Source organism: Myxine glutinosa, chromosome 1 (genome assembly GCF_964187855.1).
Source record: "Myxine glutinosa chromosome 1, kmMyxGlut1.1, whole genome shotgun sequence".
NCBI classification, from domain to species: domain Eukaryota; kingdom Metazoa; phylum Chordata; class Myxini; order Myxiniformes; family Myxinidae; genus Myxine; species Myxine glutinosa.
The window spans coordinates 36,761,331-36,784,542 of record NC_136261.1 but is presented as its reverse complement, the minus strand read 5'-3'; the positions used below and the strand labels follow the sequence as shown (position 1 = coordinate 36,784,542).

Sequence of the window (23,212 nt, the reverse complement as noted above, 5' to 3'; positions counted from 1 at the left end):
TTAATATCCTCCACGGTAATGGGTAGCCGATCGACCTTAACACTCCGAGGTGTTTAATCCAACTATTGCAGAGTTAATATGCATAGGGGATGAGGCAGCGAAGACTAGCGAAGCTCTTACCTGCACGGATCCCACTGGACATTTTCGACCCTGGTAATCAACTCAACTCTACACGGAATTAAAATGTACAATAAAAAGGTTTAATAAAAGAAATGCCAGCAAACCAGAAAATCCATGATAAAACTAAGATTTCTAATCGAGGGACCCTCCATACGGACTCGTAAAACAACACAAGGGGAAAAATAACTGAAAGTAAAAATGTGTGTTTGTGTACTTATCTCTGGTCCCCTTGATTGTCCAGGATCGTCACAGGCCCCCGCGTCCCTGCGTGGGAAAACACATGCCCTGGCGTGAAGTCCGTGCACGGGAAACATTTCTTGGCACGCAGTTCGTTCCTCTAGCCACCGAACGCGAAGTGAGCAGGCCATGCCCGTCCACTCGTTGTCTGCTCCACACAGCACCGTGGTCTCTCAGCACAGACAGCCACCGCACCGTCAGCACCAATGAGCCAGGGAAAGGAAAATTCAGCCGCTCGAACCAATCGCCCGGACCGAAAAGCGCAAATGTCCGCCTGCACGACACCTGCACGACACCACGACACGACACCCTGTCCCAACGCAAGAGCAGGAAAATGTGACTGTGCCTTCAATAGCCCGGACCAAGAAGAAGGAAAATGTCGGGGCTCAGGTCTTTTGTTCCCCGGGCTCGGACGTCATCCGATGATGTTCACGCACGCTCCTATCAGCGAGTGCCATCTCATCGCTCTATGGCCATCCTGACCAATCGTTCTTCAGGGCGTGGCCTCATGACCACTTGCCGGCATTTGTGATGTGGCGGCTGACGGCGCCAGTGGTAGTTGAATGTCCTGGTTCCGGGTACTTTTATTTGGTGTTATTTTTAGGTGTGGAGTGCATGGCGGGTGTGGTGTGTGTCATAACGAACAAAGGAGAAATCACAGAGGCCATTTACATACAGGGAGTTTACCATTAATCCCTAACTAATTAACATAACCCCACCCCTCGTCATTGGGACAGAGATACATTCTTACACGACATCCGGTCTAATGGGTCCCTACTTAGGTACAGGGGGTTCTTCTTCTTCATCGCGACATTCGGAGCACACAATCGTATACAATCCTACCCGGCCTAAGGTATTACATTGCCTCTCCCCTCACAAACGCAACAATATATTGTGGATGTGCATAATTTGGTCTTCATCTTTATAAAAGGTGGCACTGTGTCTTTAAGTGACACATTATATTTATTATGACTGGAGTACCTTGTAAAATTCTCCCAGAGTTCCACATTCTGAATTCGAGAAACCTTCTGGAGAGTTTTGTTGATCGTGGATGTAAATAATTTCCGCACCATGCTGTATTCTGAGTGTTGTTGACCAAGTGGAACAAGCTGTGTGTGTAGGGGGTGGGGAGGTGGGGGCGATAGGGGGATGGGAAGGAGATATATTATGCAATAAATGACAATAAAGTTCAAGTATGAGAAAGGGGCCCTTGGTTCATTACCTTTAGAAACATCCTCTCTCCAGTGGTTTAAACACTTTTAAAAGATTATGAATCGGAATGTAGGAAAACAAGGAGATATTCCCATTTTGTGGGTTGTGATCACAAATATACAAACTAAACAAAAGTTGAGATTTTCCTGGTAATTGTTTACTCTCAATGAAAGGAATACTCCTCCAGACAAATTTTGCCAAGATAATTGTTACTTTCCTCTTCTGCAATTATTTTACTAAATTTCATGTCAAACACTGCTTCTTTCAACCACAAACTTCTGAACTTTCCCTGGTTTGGGTTGGACGGATTGACAATTTATTTTCTGAATAATCAGTTCACGTCATTCTTGCCTGGAAACCATTGAGAGAGATTTGAGAGCGATTCCAATTGGGAGGAATGCTTAACAGAAGACTGTGTTTCTTCACCGGCAGTTTTGGTGATTCACTGAAAAACACACAAGATGCATTAACAGCAACAAACACGTGCATGGAAAATATCGTTTTTCATTGACCCCTTGCAGGAGCTGGTGAACTTCAGACCTTCCACCTGCAAGTGCTTTGTTGGTATTTATTTAATAAAGCAAGGAAGACAGTACGAATTGCATGTTGTGAAAGAAAATGTGTACAAATGGTGTGAACTGTTTTGACAAAGTCGGACGAGACCCCTGTGACAGCAGACACTGGTTTCCCAGGCTATTGTTCATCAGACATACTCTGTCTTTGGTCACACCATTAGTCCACATTTTTCTATGACAGTTTGTACCTGATAGTACAGTCGTTCTCCTGACAATGTCACATCGTTTAACACCATCATTAAGCAAAAACCTGATGACTCCTCACTGCTGCATGATACTGCATTGATACTGCATGATACATGATACTGCATTGATACTGCATGATACATGATACTGCATTGATACTGCATGATACATGATACTGCATTGATACTGCATGATACATGATACTGCATTGATACTACATGATACTGCATTGATACTGCATGATACTGCATGATACATGATACTGCATTGATACTGCATGACACTGCATGATACATGATACTGCATTGATACTGCATGATACATGATACTGCATTGATACTGCATGACACTGCATGATACATGATACTGCATTGATACTGCATGACATATGATACTGCATTGATACTGCATTGATACTGCATGATACATGATACTGCATTGATACTGCATGATACATGATACTGCATTGATACTGCATGATACATGATACTGCATTGATACTGCATGATACATGATACTGCATTGATACTGCATGACATATGATACTGCATTGATACTGCATGATACTGCATTGATACTGCATGATACTGCATGATACTGCATGATACTGCATGATACTGCATTGATACTGCATGATACTGCATGATACTGCATTGATACTGCATTGATGCTGCATGATACATGACACTGCATTGATATTGCATGATACATGATACTGCATTGATACTGCATGATACATGATACTGCATTGATACTGCATGATACATGATACTGCATGATACATGATACTGCATCCTGGAGTTCCCCATGGTAGTGTTCTGGGCCCTGTGCTATTTCTGGTCTTCATCAATGATCTCTCCGACTCTCTGGGCTTTGTCCCCCAAATATTCCTACAGGTCGCACAAGATCTGCCTGCAACCCTCTTATGGTTAAACTGCCAAAATCAAGACTCTCTGCTCACCTTCACTCCTTCATTCCTCTTTACTTCCACCTCTGGAACAAACTCCCTCACTCTCTTCAATCCCACTCCACCCTCCAGGTCTTTAAAACAGCTGTTCACCACCATCTCTTATCCTCCCCCATCCAAAACCTTGATCTTTTCTACCCCTGCTAATTTCACCCCAAACCCTCTTTTTTTGAAATACCAACTTATTTCCTGGAAGTCCTTGGTGTCCTTGTGTTTATACTTTCCCCACCGCCCCCCCTCCCCCTTCCCACGCTGCCTCCCCCCAAGCCCTCTCCCTCCCACACATTCCCGATGTCCCTCACAAATGTTGTGTTTATGTGCTTCCCCTTCTCTCCCCATCTTGTCTACCGCTCCCCTTTTTATATACTTTGGCTGTTTGTCTGTTTGATTTGTTTGTGTGATAGATGTTAGCTCTTTCATGAGCCTCGATTATGTATACAAAAAAAGAAAAAAAAAGAAAAAAGCTCTTTCACGAGCCTCGATCTTGTATCCAAGAAAAATAAAAAAATAAAAAAATAATTGTTGTAGTGGGGCAGCCATATTTGCAGCATGGTTACTAGCACCACATGTGGGGAAGTCGGGTACGAAGTGATCAACGAATATCTTACACTACTTGTCATTGCAGTGTTGCACTTATTGGAATTAACACACACACACACTGACACACACACACTGACACACACACACACACACACACGAAGATGGTGGTGATTGATGGAGAGGATGGAGAGGACCGAGGGCCTTGCCAAATACATCAGATTTGAAGGCAGTGAAGAGTGAGCCGAAAACGGCAGCTTTGATTCTTCAGGACCGGGAAAGGCTCCATTAAATAGAGCATGGATGAAGTGATGGCTTGGTCCATGAGTTGTGGTTCCTTGCCTGGGTGAAGATGGATGCTTCAGGACCAGAGAAGGCTCTGTATACTCTTAGAGACTCGTGAGTGGAGATACATGCAATCAATCGTACTCTCTATCACCCCTCCTTCCTGCTCAACTCAATCCAGCTTGAATTTTCACAGATTGTGAAACAATATTTGACACATTATTACCTGTGCTACCGAAGGTGGATGGTTGTGGGTGGTTATGTTTTCACCCCTGTTTGCCTGTCTGTCTCTGAGCAGGATATCTCAAAAGGTTATGGATGGATTCAGATGAAAATTTGCGGACATGTTGGGTGTGTGACAAGGAAAATTGATTCGATTTTGGTGGAGATCCGAATTCAGATCCTAGAATTTTAAAAGTAATTCTTCACCATTGAGTAATAGGGCCAAAATAATATCAAGCACAATATCTAAACTTTGTGGCCGAATTATGCCAAACTTGGTGGAAGAGGTCGTTAGGTGACAAGTCAATTAGATGTTGGTTCAGGTCTGGATCCAGATCTGGCCTATCAGTGGGATACAAAAAGGAGACCTCAGCCTAGCGGAGGGATGCTCCCTACCGCTGAGAACGTTTCTGGTTCGCCCATCTCCCCACGCAGCATGAGTCAGGGTTTCGCAATCACTCCTGTGTGTGTGTGTATGTGTGTCTGTACAGGCCATAACCTTTTTAATCACTTGAGCATTTGTCATCAGAAATTTTCAACAAACCTTCATTATGAGAATATGGAGAAAATAATAAAAATTTGGGTCAAAATGTGAAATGGCAAAGTCATAGTGACTATAAATAGTCTTTATTTAAGCGTCGCTGCAGCGCGTCAAGCATGAGACGCCCCATTTTTTAAATCACTCTTGTGTTTATTTATTTATTTACCATTGTGCTTCAGTTTGTCTGTCCATCCCATAACATTTTTACCTTTTGAGCTTTTGCCATCAAATGTTAAACAAACCTTTATTATGACAATATGCAGAAGACAATTTTTATTTTTTTTTAATTTAACTATTGTTTTCGTCAACTTTGGTTTGAGTACAATGCAGATACGAACAGGCTTTGTATTTTGGGATGCTTTCTAATTAGCCTGCGCTCACGAAGTGAAAAGCAAGGTCAGGCATTCGGTTGCATACGTGTGGTGTGTCTGCACTTTTAAAATTCATTTTCTTGGCAACCGTTGGTCCGATTGACACGAAATTTTATTACAGGGGCGCCTGCGTCTGAATATTTTTTTATTCATAACTATGACCTCATACAGTGCATTCAGAAAGTATTCAGACCCTTTCACTTTTTTTCTCATTTTGTTATGTTGCAGCCTTATGCTGAAAACGTTTAAATTCATTTTTTCCCTCATCAATCTACACTCAATACCCCATAATGACAAAGAGAAAACAGGATTTTAGAAAGTTTCACAAATTTATTAAAAAGAAAAAGTGCAATATCACATTGACGTAAGTATTCATACCCTTTGCTATGACACTTGAAATTTAGCTCAGGTGCCTCCCATTTCTCTTGATCATCTTTGAGATGTTTCTACACCTTGATTGGAGTCCACCTGTGGTAAATTCAATTGATTGGACATGATTTGGAAAGGCACACACCTGTCTATATAAGGTTTCACAGCTGACGATGCATATGAGAGCAAAAACCAAGCCGTGAGGTCGAAGGAACTGCCTGCAGAGCTCAGAGACAGGATTGTGTCGAGGCACAGATCTGGGGAAGCCTACAAAAAAAAATTCTGCTGCATTGAAGATTCCCAAGAGCACAGTGGCCTCCATAATTCTTAAATGGAAGAAGTTTGGAACAACCAAGACTCTCCCTAGAGCTGGCCGCCCGGCCAAACTGAACAATCGGGGGAGAAGGGCCTTGGTAAGAGGTGACCAAGAACCCGATGGTCACACTGGCTGAGCTCCAGAGATCCTGTGGAGAGATGGGAGAAACTTCCAGGAGGACAACCATCACTGCAACACCCCACCGATCTGGGCTTTATGGCAGAGTGGCCAGACAGAAGCCTCTCCTCAGTGATAGACACATGAAAGCCCACAGAATCTTGTTTCCCACAGTCTGAGAGTCCTTTTGGTGCTTTTTTGCAAACTCCAAGCGGGTTTTCATGTGTCTTTCACTGAGGAGAGGCTTCCGTCTGGCCACTCTGCCATAAAGCCCAGATCGGTGGGGTGTTGCAGTGATGGTTGTCCTTCTGGAAGTTTCTCCCATCTCCACACAGGATCTCCGGAGCTCAGCCAGAGTGACCATCAGGTTCTTGGTCACCTCTCTTACCAAGGCCCTTCTCCCCCGATTGCTCAGTTTGGCCGGGCGGCCAGCTCGAGGAAGAGCCCTGGTTGTTCCAAACTTCTTCCATTTAAGAGTTATGGAGGCCACTGTGCTCTTGGGAACCTCCAATGCAGCAGAATTTTTTTTGTAGGCTTCCCCAGATCTGTGCCTCGACACAATCCTGTCTCTGAGCTCTGCAGGCAGTTCCTTCGACCTCATGGCTTGGTTTTTGCTCTGATATGCATTGTCAGCTGTGAGACCTTATATACACAGGTGTGTGCCTTTCCAAATCATGTCCAATCAATTGAATTTACCACAGGTGGACTCCAATCAAGGTGTAGAAACATCTCAAAGATGATCAAGAGAAATGGGAGGCACCTGAGCTAAATTTCAAGTGTCATAGGAAAGGGTCTGAATACTTATGTCAATGTTATATTTCAGTTTTTTATTTTTAATAAATTTGCAAAACTTTCTAAAATCCTGTTTTCTCTTTGTCATTATGGGGTATTGAGTGTAGATTAATGAGGGAAAAAAAGAATTTAAACGTTTTCAGCAAAAGGCTGCAATATAACAAAATGTGAAAAAAAGTGAAAGGGTCTCAATACTTTCTGAATGCACTGTCGATCATGTGGCATGGATACCATCTTGGAAAAACGTTACACCTCTATATTTCCAAAACCGCTCCATGGGAAAAAATGAAATGTTGCTCATTGTAAAGAACTCCGCATGGGGAATAGGTGCTATTCATGATGACACCATTGGTGCCTTAATTTTGATGTCATAATTTGACAAGGACAACGCTCAGTCTGATCAGTTTGAAATTTCTTGAGTGCGATCTACAAAACAATTATATTAGAGAATATACATTTATAATGCCATCGCTCACGTGGTCTGTCAGCCATATTGGATCAAATAAATAAACCCCTTCAAAAACAGAAGAGTTGGCTCGCACCAAGTTGACTCTGCAGGGTAAGTATTTATCACAAGTATTCTATTAATACCATTTAATTTTACATATGCAATAAACATTCAAGAATAGTGTGCTGTGTGAGGATGTTACATTGATACACAATGTGATGGCCACACAAGTTTTTATCGTTGATAAAAAAACTCTAAACAATTTAGGATGAATCAAAACTGAAAGGATAATATTAGGAAGTGGAAAACGGTTTCTTTTGGCTTAAGTTGTTTAGACTTTGCATAAAATTGTCGTTCTTACCTTGGTTGACTGGGATGATTTGGCTCTCTCTTTATGTCCCGTCTTTTTTGAGTTGTGAGGTTCATTTGCTGCATATCTGCAGAGGAATTAAAACATTTTTACATGAAACATACGTCATTTCCTGACTTAAAACAAATTAACATTCTTAATACAAATCAGATTCCCACATTATGTCATGATTGACAGGGACGATGATGGAATGTGGCACCTGAGGTTACCAGTTATTCAAATTGAATGCAAAGTGACAACACCAAGGATGATGTGAGTCTTCTCCAAATGATGCATCTTATTTCACCTTGCTTTCTGTACCATACATGCCACGATGTGTCAAGCAGTTATACAGTGCGTATCAAAAAAAAGGTAATCCGAATTCAAGGGGTTAATATGCAAAGGTTATTTATTTTGACAATTTACCTGTGGTTTACTAATTAAGAGGAGATCCTCAGCTTTCCATTGATACCTTCCATGCATCATTGCTGTCACACATGACCGAGTACATGTTCATTGAAAATGACAAGTTCAAATCGCATTTTTACAAGTTTGGCTAATCGATGCAAGTCAGGATAATTGGTCCAAAATGAACGTCAGATGTGAACTTTTCTCAGGAATGATTGGCCTTTATGCACCCACACCTTCAACATGTCCACCTCCCCTTTCAACACAAAGCTCACAGCAGCGGAGCATGCCCTGAACTGCTCGTCTCACCATAGCCGGGTCATTGCGCAAAGCATCCGCCATGTCGAATACGGCCCTGCAATTCGTCAAGATCACGGGGAGGAGTTACGAACACCTTGTTCTTTAAATGTCCCCAAAGGAAATAATCACATGGTGTGAGGTCAGGTGATCTTGGCGGCCATTCCACTGCATGGTTGAGGGCGATGACTCGGTCTCCAAAGAGTTCCCTCAGTCGATTTCGGACAGTGATAAGACGATGTGCTGGGGCGCCGTCTTCGGCCCACCAGAGATATCTGAAGACACCACGAACCTGTCGCTCAAAGTTCTCCTCCAGCTGCAGTACAACTTCATCATTGATCATCTGCAGATACCCGTTACCATTGACATTCCTTTGAAAGAAAAATGGTCCGATCACCTGACCACTTCCACAAAGTCCCAATCAAACAGGCCACTTTTGTCTTCATGTTGGTGTCAAAATTAAATTCCGGGGGTTGTCCTGTCGGTGCATATTCAAGAACATTATGGGTATTGACCTTGCCGTCCATGGCGAAAGCAGCTTCATCGCCGATAACGAAATACCGCAGGAAATTGACATCTGCTTCGCAATGTGCTATCAACCATCTGGCAAGCACCAGCCTCCTGGCAAAATCCCCTGGCGTAAGTTGATGCCGGATGTGAATCCGATATGGATGTTGGTGGAGGTCCAGTCTTGTGATTCGGTTGAATGTTGCCGAAGGCAATCCCGTCCCATTTCGTCTTGCGTTGGTATCCCTAGGATGCTCCAAAACTTGCTGCATTACTGCTGCAATGTTCATTTCCGATCGCCCAGTGCGCCTCCTACCAGAATTCTCCTTGTTGCGGTTGAGGCTAGTGCCATGCTCTTGGTATTTTCTAACATTCGCCCAGATGGTTTTGGCTGCTGGAGGCTCTCGTTCTGGGAAACGTTCCCTGAACGCATCACGAGTTCGCTGCAAACTTCCAGTTTGGTGAAAGGTTGAAACCACGAAGGTCCGCTGTCCAGTCGTAACTTGAACCATCTTTTCAATGACTCAGACTGTCTCTAAACCCATACACTGTAGGCCCATCTTAAATACCCATCTTAAACAAAGGATGACACAACCGACGATTACCAGACCAGCTTAACAATTTTACATAATCAACTTGGCAGTCGACAAGTAATGCGTCAATTTAAAACTGTCTTGCACCGATTAGCCAAACTTGTAAAAATGCGATTTGAACTTGTCATTTTCAATGAACATGTACTCGGTCATGTGTGACAGCAATGATGCATGAAAGGCATCAATGGAAAACTGAGGATCTCCTCATAATTGGTAAACCACATGTAAATTGTCAAACTAAATAACCTTTGCATATTAACCCCTTGAATTCGGATTACCTTTTTTTTGATATGCACTGGTTCCCATACAAGGTTCTTGTAAATTTGTTTTTTAAATATTTCATTTTACGTATTTGTATAAAAAGGTGTTTATTAATTGGGAAATGTGTCCAATTCTGATGCATATATTTCTAATCTTGCACATTTCCCCTTTGGGGTTGCAGTCTTTGGCAACATAAGGAGAAAGCCCAATATTCTGAGAACACCAAAGCAGATGTCTTGGTTCTTAGAAAGTGTATTTTTTTTTTTATTCCAATGCTTAAACGTCAATTTGACCTCATCAATCATTCTTGAAGTCTGTTTGGTGTTTACAAACTGTTTAAAGTCACAGTTACTCCCACAAACTGCCAACGTCATGCAACGTCTTTCCCTTTTTTTGCTTAACACAATGAAACAACCAGGTGGAGGTAGTGAGCTGTGATTTAGGTACAAGCATTCACTGGACGTGTCAAATTTGCCTTGCATTGCTCGTATGCCATTACCTAAGCATCATGGGGGGGGGGGGCCGAAAAACCCTGCCATAGTAGCGTATGTAATAAATAGCCAGTAATATCAATGCTGCAAATTTAAGCGTTAATACTGCTCGTATTTGAATGTGTTCCAGCAAATTCTCAAGTATTTACTAATTGATTATTGTAGTGCAAGAAGAGGGGCTGGCAGGATGGCCGACACACTGAAAGGTGTGCACACTCGTTTGGGATGCGCCCCTCTAACCTGGTATAAATCTCGACCCAGGAATACAAGAAGTCAACCTGATGTGTCGCAGGCAGGGTGATCGATACATCAATGTGTGTGCCATTCGTCGGAAGGTCATTACACCGGAGGACGTCTGCCAGCAATATAATTATTGGTGGTCGTTAACAGATCCCATTGCACTTTTGGCAAAGAGGAGGCGAGTTATCACCGGCACCCTGAATAAATTACGAATTGACACCTTCAGTTGAGTATCCTGCGATGGAAGGATGATCCATCCCGGATTGGTTTGAGGCTTGAACGTCTCTCCTATTTGTCATGAACACGCTGATGCTCGCTCAAGAGTCTGAGCCTCCATTATTTTAATTAGTACAAGATAAATTAAATAAATATTCACTACCAGCAAACTTTATGATGTACATGAATCTCCCATGATGGAAAACAATTTGCTCTTCTTGTTTTTGAAAGGCATTTTCAATCTCTTCCGTGGTTATGCCTCCATCTGCTCCCTGTAAATAGAAACACATTAATGACCATTTTCTGACCTTTAAGAAACTCCCCCCCGCCACCCCCCCTCAAAGATCGACACGACTCAACAAATAAAGCATAACTTATTGAGAACTCAAGCAACATATAATTTCCCATTCTCAATTGAGATTCCCCATCCCTTCTTCAACTGCATACCACTAAGTTGATGATCCCCAATGATGACTTGAGCAATATTAAGAGATTGTCAGTCGGCCATCTTTGGTCAGATGACAAGACAAATCTTCTGCATATGCATACTCATTATTCTCTTTGTGCCAAGCTTGAAGAAACTCGGTTCATGCATGTCCGAGAAATGGATGGGGACACGTTTAAGTAACAAAATGGCCGCCAGTTGGCCATCTTGAATCCGATCTTGAAAAGAAATAGCGTGCATAAGTAACCTATCATTCTTTATCTGTGTGATAAATTTGAACAAGATCAGGAAATGCAAGTCCAAGAAATGGTTGAGGACATGGTCAATATCTGGACATGGTCTAACAATATCTGGACGTGGACGTGGTCTAACAAACTCCCTCACTCTCTTCAATCCCACTCCTCCCTCCAGGTCTTTAAAACAGCTGTTCACCGCCAACTTTTATCTTCCCCCATCCAAAACCTTGATCTTTTCTACCCCCGCTAATTTCACCCAAAATCCTTCTTTTTTTTTTTTTTTGAAATACCAACTTCTGTCCTGGAAGTCCTTGGTGTCCTTGTGTTTTATACCCCTCCCCCCCCCCCCCTTACCACGCCTCCTGCCCCCAAGCCCTCTCCCTCCCACACTTCTCCCTGCTCTCAAATGTTGTGTTTGTGTGCTTCCCCTTCTCTCCCCATCTTGTCTTTCGCTCCCTCTTTTTATATATTTTGTTTGTCTGGTTGATTTGTTTGTGAAATAAATGTTCGCTCTTTCACGAGCCTCGATCCAGTATAGAAAAAAAAAATGGTGAGGTGAATGTGTTCGATAAATTCCAGGAATATTTGTAAATGGTGAAGTGAATGTGTTCGATAAATTCCAGGGATATTTGTAAATGGTGAGGTAAATTTGTTCGATAAATTCCAGGAATATTTGTAATAAGTCTTTCCCTCGTGGTCCCCATGTGCTGTCTTTGTCTTTCCCTCGCGGTCCCCATGTGCTGTCTTTGTCTTTCCCTCGTGGTCCCCCTGTACTGTCTTTCCCTCGCGGTTGTCAGCTCTTTCACGAGCCTCGATTCAGTATATATAAAAAAAAATCAAGGTTTTTTTAACAACTGAAATGGCCATCAGTCGGCCAGTCGGCCATCTTGGATCTAATCTCGAAAGGAAAATGACGTGCATATGTAAGCCATCTTTCTTTATCTGTGTGCCAAGTTTGAACAACATTGGTAAATGCATGTCAGAGAAATAGTTGAGGGCGTGTTCAACATCGGGTTTTGTCTTTGTGCCATCATGTGTTGTCTTTGTGCCGTCATGTGTTGTCTTTATGCCAAGTATGTGTAAAGTCCTTACGAGATTGATGGCATCGCAAATCGAGGGATTCAAAGACACAAAGCAAGCGTCCAAACAGTGGTTTATTCCCGGAAGTTTATTTGGTTTATTTGGACTTCCGTTTCCGGTCTTGCTGGCGAGGGTTCGTTTATTCTCAGCTCTCCATGCTATCCATCGAAATCGAAGTTAAGTAATTGTTCCCATTTGTATTTTCGTTATAACTATTTATTTTATGGTGTATATATTGTCTCCCGACGAAGATTTTCGGTGCAAATCTTTCATACCTGTATTGAAAATCGTGTTAATTCGGGTCGTGTTTTGAGGCCTTGTAGTTGTACAGTGAACACTGTACAACCTTGAGGCTTTGTTTTTCTCTCAGCGGTCCGTGTTTTTGTGATCCAATAACTTTCGTTCTCTGTTTTCCCAATCTTTTCACCCCATAGCCCTTTTCCTTGTGTAAATCACAACTCAAAAAAATCCAAAAAAAAAACATTTCCTTCTCTGTTCTCAATCGTTTATTCATTCTTATTCGTTCGGTCGTTCGTTCTTCGACCACGTGTTTCTCCCCCATTTCCCCAGATAGATTGTCAAATTTCAACTCGTTATTTTATCGTCCATGCGTTATTGTTTTGATTATAGTTACTTTTGGTTTGAATTTCCTGTAACTTGTAATTATTTAATCGTGTTCTGCTCCTCGTGTGCGGCCTTGTAGTTGTACCCCCGTCGGTGTTTGTTATCTTAATCGTGTTTTGCTTGGCTCTTAGTTTTTTTCCCCCTTCTACCCCGAACATAATACTCTGTCTAACGTTCTAAATTCCCATCTCCCCCCCCCCCCCCCGCCACCCCCAAAAACCAAACAAACAAAAAAAAACCAAAAACATTTATTTTCCTTTCTCCACGTGTACTGTTGACTCATCCTGTATTTTCTGTCCAGGTGTGCTGTTCGCCCCGCCCCCATTAACTCCTTGCCATCCACCGTTTGCCCTTCACGTGACTCGTGGTGGTCCCTCTCGGCTCTCCCCCCGTTGGTATTTTTGTGCACATAAGATTGTTCACGGTTCTGTTTAAATATTATTTAAATATGTATAACCTTTCCCCTTCAGTGTTTTACTCAGTGGTATTTTACAACACGCTGTTTTTCTTCCTATTTAAAAGGCTTTTCTCAATTTCCTCTCCAACTCATTCCACCTCAAAAAAAAGAAATTCAATATCTTATACGTCTCCCTCACTACATGGTCTAAATTCACATTCATTCCATCCCTCCTCCATCATTCTGAACCGGATTGCTAACTTGAAAATCACAACAAACCCAATTTGTTTTCAATGTTCGTCTTTCATTAATCATCCACTTTCTAAACTCCCCTCTTGCCCCTCCCATCCAAATCCCTCCCCTTGCACCTACACTCCTAAACTCCCCCCCTACCCCTCCACTCCTGAACTCCCCCCTTGCCCTTCCACTCCTGAACTCCCCCCTTGCCCTTCCCCTCCTAAACTCCCCCCTCACTCCTCCCCTTCAAAACTCCCCCCCAACCCCTCCCATTCAAATCTCCCCCCATACCATTCCTCTCCAATTCTCCCTCCTTCCCCCTCCTCCTCAAAGCTGCCTCCTCCCCACTTCGTCTCCCTTCTATCTCATACCTCCACCCCCCCCCAACCTTCTTCTTTCCTCTGCCCCCCCTCAAACAACCCCTCTCTGTGCCTCATCCCTTCACCTTCAAACCTTTCATCCTCCTCATCCTTCCCTTTCTTGGAACTCTTCTGCAATCGCTGACACACTAACAACTGCTCTCCCTACCTCCCCCTCTCATCCTTCATCTTACCCTACTCCTCCCCTCCCCTCCCCTGTCCTGTACCCGATCCTCCCCTCTCTCTTCATTAACGGTATGGACCTCAAACATCCGGGGCCTTCGCTCAAACCTGACTGATCTCTCCATACAGGTTGCTTCTGACAATCCAGACTTGATCTGCTTAACAGAGACTTTCCTCCTTCAAGATGTCTCTGATTCCTTAATATCTCTTCCTGGTTACTCCCTCCTCCGGTATGATAGACCTGAGCCTCGGCCTGGTGGTGGGGTGGCTATCTTTATCAAAAACTCTCTTCCTCACTCTCCTTGCACTGCCCTCTGTCCTCCTCACCCCCAGGAGTACCTCTGGCTACGACTTCCTCTCCGCTCCCACCTTTTGTTCATATGTGTTCTGTACCGTCCCCCAAACAGTGATGACTCCATCTACATTTCACTGTCTGACAACATGGACCAACTTCTATCCACTCATCCCAACTCTCTCTTCCTCATATGTGGTGACTTCAATTGTCATCATGCCACCTGGTTGGGTGTGGGTTCCTCTCTCACCAGTCATGGCACCTCAGCAAAGGACTTCTGTGACTCACTGGGATTGACACAATCTGTCAATTTCCCGACCCGGATCTCAGCCAATGGAGTATCTTCTCTTCTAGACTTGGTTATGACTAACTTCCCTGCTAATGTCTGCTGCTCTTCTTCTGCTCCAATCGGTTCTTCTGATCATGTGCTTGTCAAAGTGGACATCTCTCTGGCCATTCTCAGAGAGCCTCCTCAGCGTCCACGAGTCTGGCATTTCACTCAGGCCGACTGGGACGGTCTTCAAGCAGCCATCAATCGTCTGGATTGGTCTCCCATCTCCACTGCCTCTGACATCAATTCTTCCTGGGAATTCTTCCAAAGCAAACTGATCTCTCTCATGCACAGATTTATCCCATCTCGCCTTCAGTTGTCTTACCCTTCCTCCCGTCCATGGTACACTGAATCTTGTGGTGAGGCAGTTGCCCTGAAACAACTTGCCTTTGCCTCTTGGAAGGCTAATCCAACTGAAGGAAATCTCAGTACCTTCCACCAAGCTCGGAACAAGTGTGTGTCTACCCTCAGGAGTGCCAGGAAGCACTATCTCTCCTCACTCAAGAATGAACTCTCAAACCTGTCTCCTTCCTCCAAATCCTGGTGGCATCTGGTCAAATCCGTTTCTGGTGTTTGTTCCCCCTCCATCCCCTCCCTTACCTCAAATGGCCACACAGTTGACATCGCACGTGACAAAGCCAAATGCCTCAACTCTGTGTTTGCCTCAAAATCCTTAGTCCCAAACCCATCTCTCTCTGTTCCCACCTTTCCCAGTCGAACCAAACTGCTCCTGGACTCTGTGACCTTCTCTCCTGACAAGGTGGAGGAGTTTTTGTCAAACCTCGACTCTGATTCTGCAACTGGACCAGATGGCATCAGCCCATGGGTCCTAAAATCCTGCTCTGCCGCTCTATCTCACCCTCTCTCTGTTCTTTTCACCCTATCTTTTGCTCAAGGTCATCTGCCAGCATCCTGGAAATCAGCAAACATTACCGCTTTACACAAAAAAGGTGCAAAAACAGATCCTTGCAACTACAGACCAATCAGCCTGCTCCCAATTATCAGCAAAGTCATGGAATCCATCATTGCTTTGGATATGAAATCTTTCCTCTTCTCCAATGGCTTGATCTCTGATCATCAATTTGGTTTCAGACCAGGTCACTCTACTCTGGACATGCTGCTTCTGCTGTCTCAACAATGGATGGAGGTCCTCAATGCCAAACAGGAAATCAGAGCTGTCTCCCTTGACATATCACGTGCCTTCGATACGGTCTGGCACCCAGCTCTGCTCACCAAACTCTCCTCCTATGGTATCCATGGAAATCTCCATGCATGGCTTGCGGACTTCCTCTCTGGTCGTAGTCAACGTGTGGCCCTGAATGGATTTCTCTCATCTCCCCTTCCCGTTCAGGCTGGAGTTCCCCAAGGCAGTGTGCTGGGCCCTGTGCTTTTTCTGGTCTTTATCAATGATCTCTCCGACTCTCTGGAAAATCCTCTGTATCTCTTTGCTGATGACTCCACTCTCTGCCGCTCCATTCCTCTTCCCTCAGATCGGCAGTCTGCAGCCTCCTCACTCTCTGAAGACCTGGACAAAATCACAGACTGGTCAAACATGTGTTACATGTCTTTCAATCCTGACAAATCTCACACTCTTACTATGTCTCTCCGAAAAGATCGACTGGACAACCCTCCCATCTACTTTCTCAACAATCCTCTCCAAGAAGTTCTGTCGCTCAAGCTTTTGGGTCTCACCATCTGCCATGATCTTTCTTGGGAAAACCACATTTCCAAGCTGGCCTCCAAAGCCAGTCGCCGACTGGGCATCCTCCGTCGTGCGAAGTCCTTCCTAGGCACACCTGAGCTCCTCACCACATACAAGGCTTTCATCCGCAGCTCAATGGAATACTGTTCTCCCTATGGGCTGGTGCTCCTGCCTCACACCTGGCTCGGCTTCACGCTGTTGAATCCAAAGCTTTCAGAATCATTGGAATCTCCCGCGATGAAGCTATCTCTGAGGGCCTTTCACTCACTCACCGCAGGCAGGTAGGTGGTCTTTCTGTCTTCTATCGACTCCTCTCCGGCCTTGCTCCCCCAGCTCTCTCTGTGCTCTGTCCCCCAAATATTCCTACAGGTCGCACAAGATCTGCCAGCCACCCTCTGATGGTTAAACTGCCGAAATCTCGGCTCTCTGCTCACCTTCACTCTTTCATTCCTCTTTTCTCCCGCCTCTGGAACAAACTCCCACACTCACTTCAATCACACTCCTCCCTCCAGGTCTTCAAAACAGCTGTTCACCACCATCTCTTATCTTCCCCCATCCAAAACCTTGATCTTTTCTACCCCCACTAATTCACCCCAGATCCACCTTGTTTGAAATTCCAACTTCTTTCCTGGAAGTCTTGGCAGTGTCCATATGTTTTATACCTCTCCCACCCCCCCCCCCCTTCCCATGCCTCCCCCCCAAAGCCCTCTCCCTCCCACAGTTCTCTCGATGTCTCCATGTCTCTCGGTCCCTGCTCTCAAATGTTGTGTTTGTGTCCTTCCCCCTCTCTCCCCATCTTGTCTACCGCTCTCGATGTTATTTGTTTTGTGTGTCTGTTTGTCTTTCTGTGTGATTAATGTTCGCTCTTTCACGAGCCTCGATCTTGTATACAAAAACAAAGAAGAAAAAAAAAAAGTGATGACACCTGAAAAAGTACTGGGGCGCCCAACAGGTGGCGGAGCCCGGAAAAAGGATATGACATCACATTATGTTACAATTCCCCCCTTAAAGATAAAGGCGCGTCGGCGCACGACATTTGCGGCTCGAACGCCTAACAGCAACCGGTGGTTCGGTAATGACACCGCTCACAGTGGGTGAAACATCCTCGACTGGAAGGCCATTGGTCAGGGACGTTTCTGGTAAGGGTTCTAGAGGTGCAGGTGTGGCTTCGAGGGGCGATAAAGGCACTCTCTCGGATGGTTGAACAGGTTGCGGTACAAATACAGGTGGTTCTGCTTGTTTGGTATGACGCAACCTGGGTTGATCAAGGTGCTGCCGCTGAAGTCTACCATCAGACAGTTTGACTAGGAAAATCTGACTACCAACAATCTCGATAATTACCCCAGACAACCACTTCTCACCAAGGCCGGCATTGAGAATGAACAACGGATCATTTACATTAATTTCATGATTCACAGACGAACGATCGTGATAATGCTTCTGCTGGAATTTCTTCAATTCTACATCGGCCACCGTATCGGGGTGCACAAGGGACAACCTTGTCTTTAACTCACGGCCCATTAACATTGATGCAGGAGAACGACCAGTGGCATTATGCGATAACTCAATAGGACTCAGGCTAAGCGAGTTTGTATGGGTCCTTCCGTAACACCCTTTAGTCCACTCTTAACGATTTGAACGGCTCTCTCAGCCTGGCCGTTTCTGGCAGGCTTGTATGGAGCAGAGGTATAATGCTTGATGTGATTTTGCGTGCAAAAGCTCAGGAACTCTGCACTGGTATAAGATGAGCCGTTGTCCGATACAATGCGATCAAGTATACCATGAATGGTGAACATACTGCGTAGGGCTTCGATTGTAATGCCCGAACCTGTAGAGGGAACAACAACAGCCTCAATCAACTTTGAGTGGGCATCAACGACGACAACGAACAACTTACCTAAGAAAGGTCCAGTATGATCAATGTGTAACCTTGACCAAGGTTTAACTGGCCATGACCACATTTCAAGTGGTGCTTCCGGCGGTGACGTAGCATTAACCTGACATGTGTGACAATGATGTACGCAGGTTTATATGTCATCATCTAACTTTGGCCACCACACGTGAGGTCTGGTTATAGTTTTCATAGTGACCATCCCAGGGTGAGCATCATGTAGTTGTGACAATATTGTCACACATAGTTTAGGTGGAATAATTATACGACTACCCCAAAGGAGGCAATCCACGTCAACTGACAAATCATCCTTCCTGTTTAGATACAGTTTAGCTTCACTTGCACAAGATGACCAATCACCCGGCAGGACACAGCATCTGACATGTGACAATGTAGGATCGTTGCTCGAACCTCTTGCAATTTGCTTTGCAGTGACAGGTTGTTCATGAGAAAGCACCTGAGACAGCAGATGAACAACATTACCAGGTAGAGGTGGATCCTCAATAGTTTTCGGAAGCGGTAGATGACTCAATGCATCTGCACAATACATTTCACGTCCTGACCTGTACACAAGCTTGTAGTCATAACCAGCAATGGTTATAGCCCAACGTTGCACCCGACCAGATGAAGTCGGTGATACTGCCTTATCCTCCCCCAACAGACCGAGGAGGGGTTGTGGTCAAGTTCCAATGTGAAATGTTGGCCATAAAGGTACTGGTGCATTTTACCTACTCCAAAAATGCAAGAAAGTGCCTCACAGTCAACCTGCCCGTACCGACGTTCCGTACTTGACAGTTTCCTCCATGCATATGCAACAGGTTGCAAAAGACCAGCATCGTTGGTTTGCAATAGTGCACAACCTCATCCATAAGATGAACTATCACAGCTCAAAGTGAGCTCTTTCGTAGGATCGTAATGTACAAGCAATGGTGACGTGCATGAAAGGGTTTTTGCATCCCTGAAAGCCTTGTTTTGAGCAGCCCATTTTCGATGAACGCCTTTGCGCAACAAAATGTGCAACGGTTCCAAGACAGTGCTCAGGTTTTGTAAGAAATTACCAAAGTAGGTTAACATTCCAAGAAAAGCCCGAAGCTCAGATACATTGATGGGAGCGGGGGTGTTCTTGATAGCTTCCACTTTACCTGGTGAGGGCAAAATGGGGGCCATGAAGACACATTTCTCATGATGGAGACGAAGGCCTGCACTGGAGAGACGGCTTAGCACTTCATTCAGGTTCTGAAGGTGTTCCAGGGCTGACCGACCGGTCACCAATACATCATCGTGAAATACAACTGTGCTGGGTACGGTTCTTTGTAAGTTCTCCATTTTTCACTGGAAAATGGGCACGGCGGCCTGAATGCCAAAAGGGCATCGATTGTACATGAACAGTCCACGGTGAGTATTGATACAGGTGAAAGTTTTAGATTCATCTGAAAGTTCCATTTGTGCATAAGCATGAGTCAGGTCTAATCTTGTAAATGTCTCACCTCCCATGAGAGCCGTGAACAGGTCCTCGGCCTTGGGCAAAGGATATCCATCCAGTTTTGAATGATGATTTATGGTAACCTTGTAGTCCCCACAGATACGTAAGCTCCCATCAGATTTCAGCACGGGTACAATTGGAGGAGCCCAAAAGGTGTATTCAACTGGCAATGATTCCTTCATTCAGAAGACGATCGAGCTCCCGCTCAATTTTTGCTTGCATCATGTATGGTACAGGTCTTGCCCTATGGAAAATAGGCCTAGCCTCGGCATCCACGTGAATCTTAACCTTGGTGCCTTTAAAAGTGCCCACACCATCACAAAATAGATCAGGATACTTGTCGACAATCGATGCCCATCCACCACTGGTGGGCACACATTATGTCAGTTGAGTCTGATGACCTTTAACCAGTCTCTGCCAAACAAAGCCGGCCCCTTGCACTTTATGACAAGCAACAATAAAACATGGGACGCACCATCGTACTCAACGGACACAATGGCTGAGCCTATCACAGGCAGAATTTCACTGGTATATGTCTTCAGTTTAGTCGACACAGGTGTGATCTCCGGAACCCCACCCTGTGGATACAGTGAGGTGAACATACCTTCACACATGATAGATCTCGAAGGGCCAGCATCAATCTCCATTTTCACAGGGGAATTATCTATTGTCACCATCACAACAAACGGAGGTTCAGTATTCCTGGTGTCCACAGAGAAAACTGAATAATTCTCACCTTCGATTGTGGTAGCGCCTGATGTGCTGTTGGTTCCATAAAGCATGTGATCAGTTGGCTCTGCGTTGTCATTGTCGACATCGTCATGGTGAGCGGAAGAGGTGGGTCTGGGACATTGGGCTTTCAGATTCCCCCTCCTCCCAAAGGCGTGGCATGTGAATTGTTTAAAACGACATTGGAATGCGGGTACAATTGGAGCAGCCCAGTCGGAGTATTCAACTGGCAATGATTGGATGGGTGTGGTGACACGAGACAACATGAGACACACCACCGCAATGCCTGCAGGTCATGCCGCCAGTCTTTTTGGGACGGTACATCTCACGGGCAGATGGAGGTGGAGAAATCTGACACTTCTCTTTGTAAGTTGTGACTCTGTGCACATCCACCTTGACCTTGTGATGACCCGTAGACTTTCATCAGCTTGCATACACGCAGTGGCAATGTTAGTAACCTTCATAAGGTCTGGATCTGTCTCCGAGAGCAGTTTACGCATGATGGAATTGCTGTTAATTCCAATCATAAAAAAGTCTCTCAGCATCTCGTCCAGTCTCACAGTGTTCAGCCAGACGTCTGAGATCAGCTACAAACTCACTCGCCGATTGGCCCTCACTTCTTTGGTGTGTATAAAACTTGTACCTTGACACGATTTTCCCCGGCTTGGGTTTGTAGTGTCTCTGCACCAACTCAACCAGTGTAGCATATGACTTGTCGCGGGGTTTTTTGGGTGATAGGAGATCCTTCATCAACCTGTAGGTCTGGGATCTGCACACAGTCAGCAAAATAGCACGACGTCGAGGTGCATCATCAGCGCCATCAATTCCGTTTGCAACAAAATACTCGTCCAGTCGCTCACAAAAATCAACTCAGTCATCTGAATTCGGATTGAATTCACTCAAAATCCTGAACCCGGCGACTGCCATCGTGAAAATAAAACACCACACGTGAGCTCAAACACACAGTCCAGCTCCTCGTCGCCACTGTAAAGTCCTTACGAGATTGATGGCATCGCAAATCGAGGGATTCAGAGACACATAGCAAGCGTCCAAACAGCCGTTTATTCTCGGAAGTGACGACACAGGAAAAAGCCCTTGGGGTGCCCAACAGATGGCGGAGCCCGTAAAAGGATATGACATCACAGTATTAACAAAATCGGTCCATACATTTCCGATTATATGGTTGCAGATGCACGGACGAGACCGAATCCTTAAGCCCCCGTTTCGGACTAAGTCCAACGGGAGCTAATAATGTGGCCCATTGTGTTTATGGTGTGTAGGTCAATCTGAATAAACTCCTCCATAAGCCTTCGACATTTGCTAAATAAAAACCAAAATTCACCTGTTATATAGCCACCTCAATGGGATTTGTGGGAGCTTATTACTATTCAAGGCCTGTAAGCTGGACGACTATGGGCTCCATAAGTGGGCCAGAGGACGGTACATCAACTTTATGGCTCAGCCACAGGCGTCCACCATTGGACGAGGTGGGTCAGCTGACTCTCCACAACGATCCAGTCATCTATCCGTGACATTTTCATCTTTGAAGCTCATTTGTTGCACATTAATTCTGTAGTTCACAACAAACACGAGACACATTTTTGTGCACTCGAACATGACCCACCGGCTACACCGTGACGTTTATTTGAAAGAGATTTGACCAGCAGTTCGGGAGGAAAGTCCACATTTGTGATCTGTGACGTCATCGCCGTTCGGCACGGCAAGTTTCGCTTCGACATTGGCACACTCGACCATTTAGAAATACAGTGCGCGGCATGTCGAGGATATCTCGGGTCGCCAGTTGTATCAAAATCTCTGCATCAATCTCCTCTACAACGTGACCTTTATTTGGAAGAGATCGGATAACCGGTTCCGGAGAAAGCTCCAGATGTGTGACCCGTGACGTCATCCACAGCTATCTCGAGGACTAGAGGGTTCCCGGGGTCAGGAGTGGTGTTAAAATGGCCGTCTCAGGCTCCTCTACAACATAGCGTTTATTTGGTCCACATTGGACAAGCGGTTCCGGAGGAGATTGCAATTTTGTGACCGATGACGTCATCACAACGAACGGCTCAAAATTTGATATATTTTTTTAACCCTTCAAAAAACAATAGGTTTGGGGTCTCTGTGGAATCATACGCCAACATCCTGCCTTTACATTCCCCAATTGATCAGGGGTGTAAAGGCAGGAAGAGGCAAAGGCACATGTTACTGGAGGTGTAACCGCTATTATGGCAATTGAAAGGGCCGACGACCATGCACCTCACCATGCTTCAAACCACACACCGTACCACGCACTGGACCACGCACCACTGCCCCGGCACACCCCACACTCCCGCTCGGGAGAGACGAGCACCGTCGTGGCGGGTTTTGGTGAATTTTCCCCCTCCGCCCCCCGACTGTCCCCGAATGTTACCCTCGGTGACAAACGGCATCACACCCGTCCGATCACCACACTCATGATGGAGCCACACCCATCCAACGGACCACAACCGTAATTTCACCACACCCGTCCATCCGATGGACCACACCCATTTTATTGCACCACCCCAATGATTTAAAGAAA

The 23,212-nt window shown here is 45.0% G+C and overlaps 1 protein-coding gene across 5 annotated transcripts in view; it reads right to left on the bottom strand.

Annotated features, from left to right (window-relative positions):
• The window catches only part of LOC144889799 (protein mono-ADP-ribosyltransferase PARP11-like), an 80,596-nt gene that overhangs the window by 12,256 nt on the left and 45,128 nt on the right, over window positions 1-23,212 (bottom strand). For 4 of the 5 annotated variants that reach the window (XM_078770998.1, XM_078771012.1, XM_078771005.1 and 1 more), the window contains exons 8-11: window positions 10,821-10,929; window positions 7,657-7,732; window positions 1,921-2,014; window positions 1,339-1,466 (exon numbers count right to left, since the gene is read on the bottom strand). In XM_078770998.1, coding sequence (XP_078627124.1) covers window positions 1,339-1,466; window positions 1,921-2,014; window positions 7,657-7,732; window positions 10,821-10,929 — 407 coding nt within the window. The remainder of the gene's footprint in view (window positions 1-1,338; window positions 1,467-1,920; window positions 2,015-7,656; window positions 7,733-10,820; window positions 10,930-23,212) is intronic. The other variant, XM_078771017.1, reaches the window with a different exon arrangement.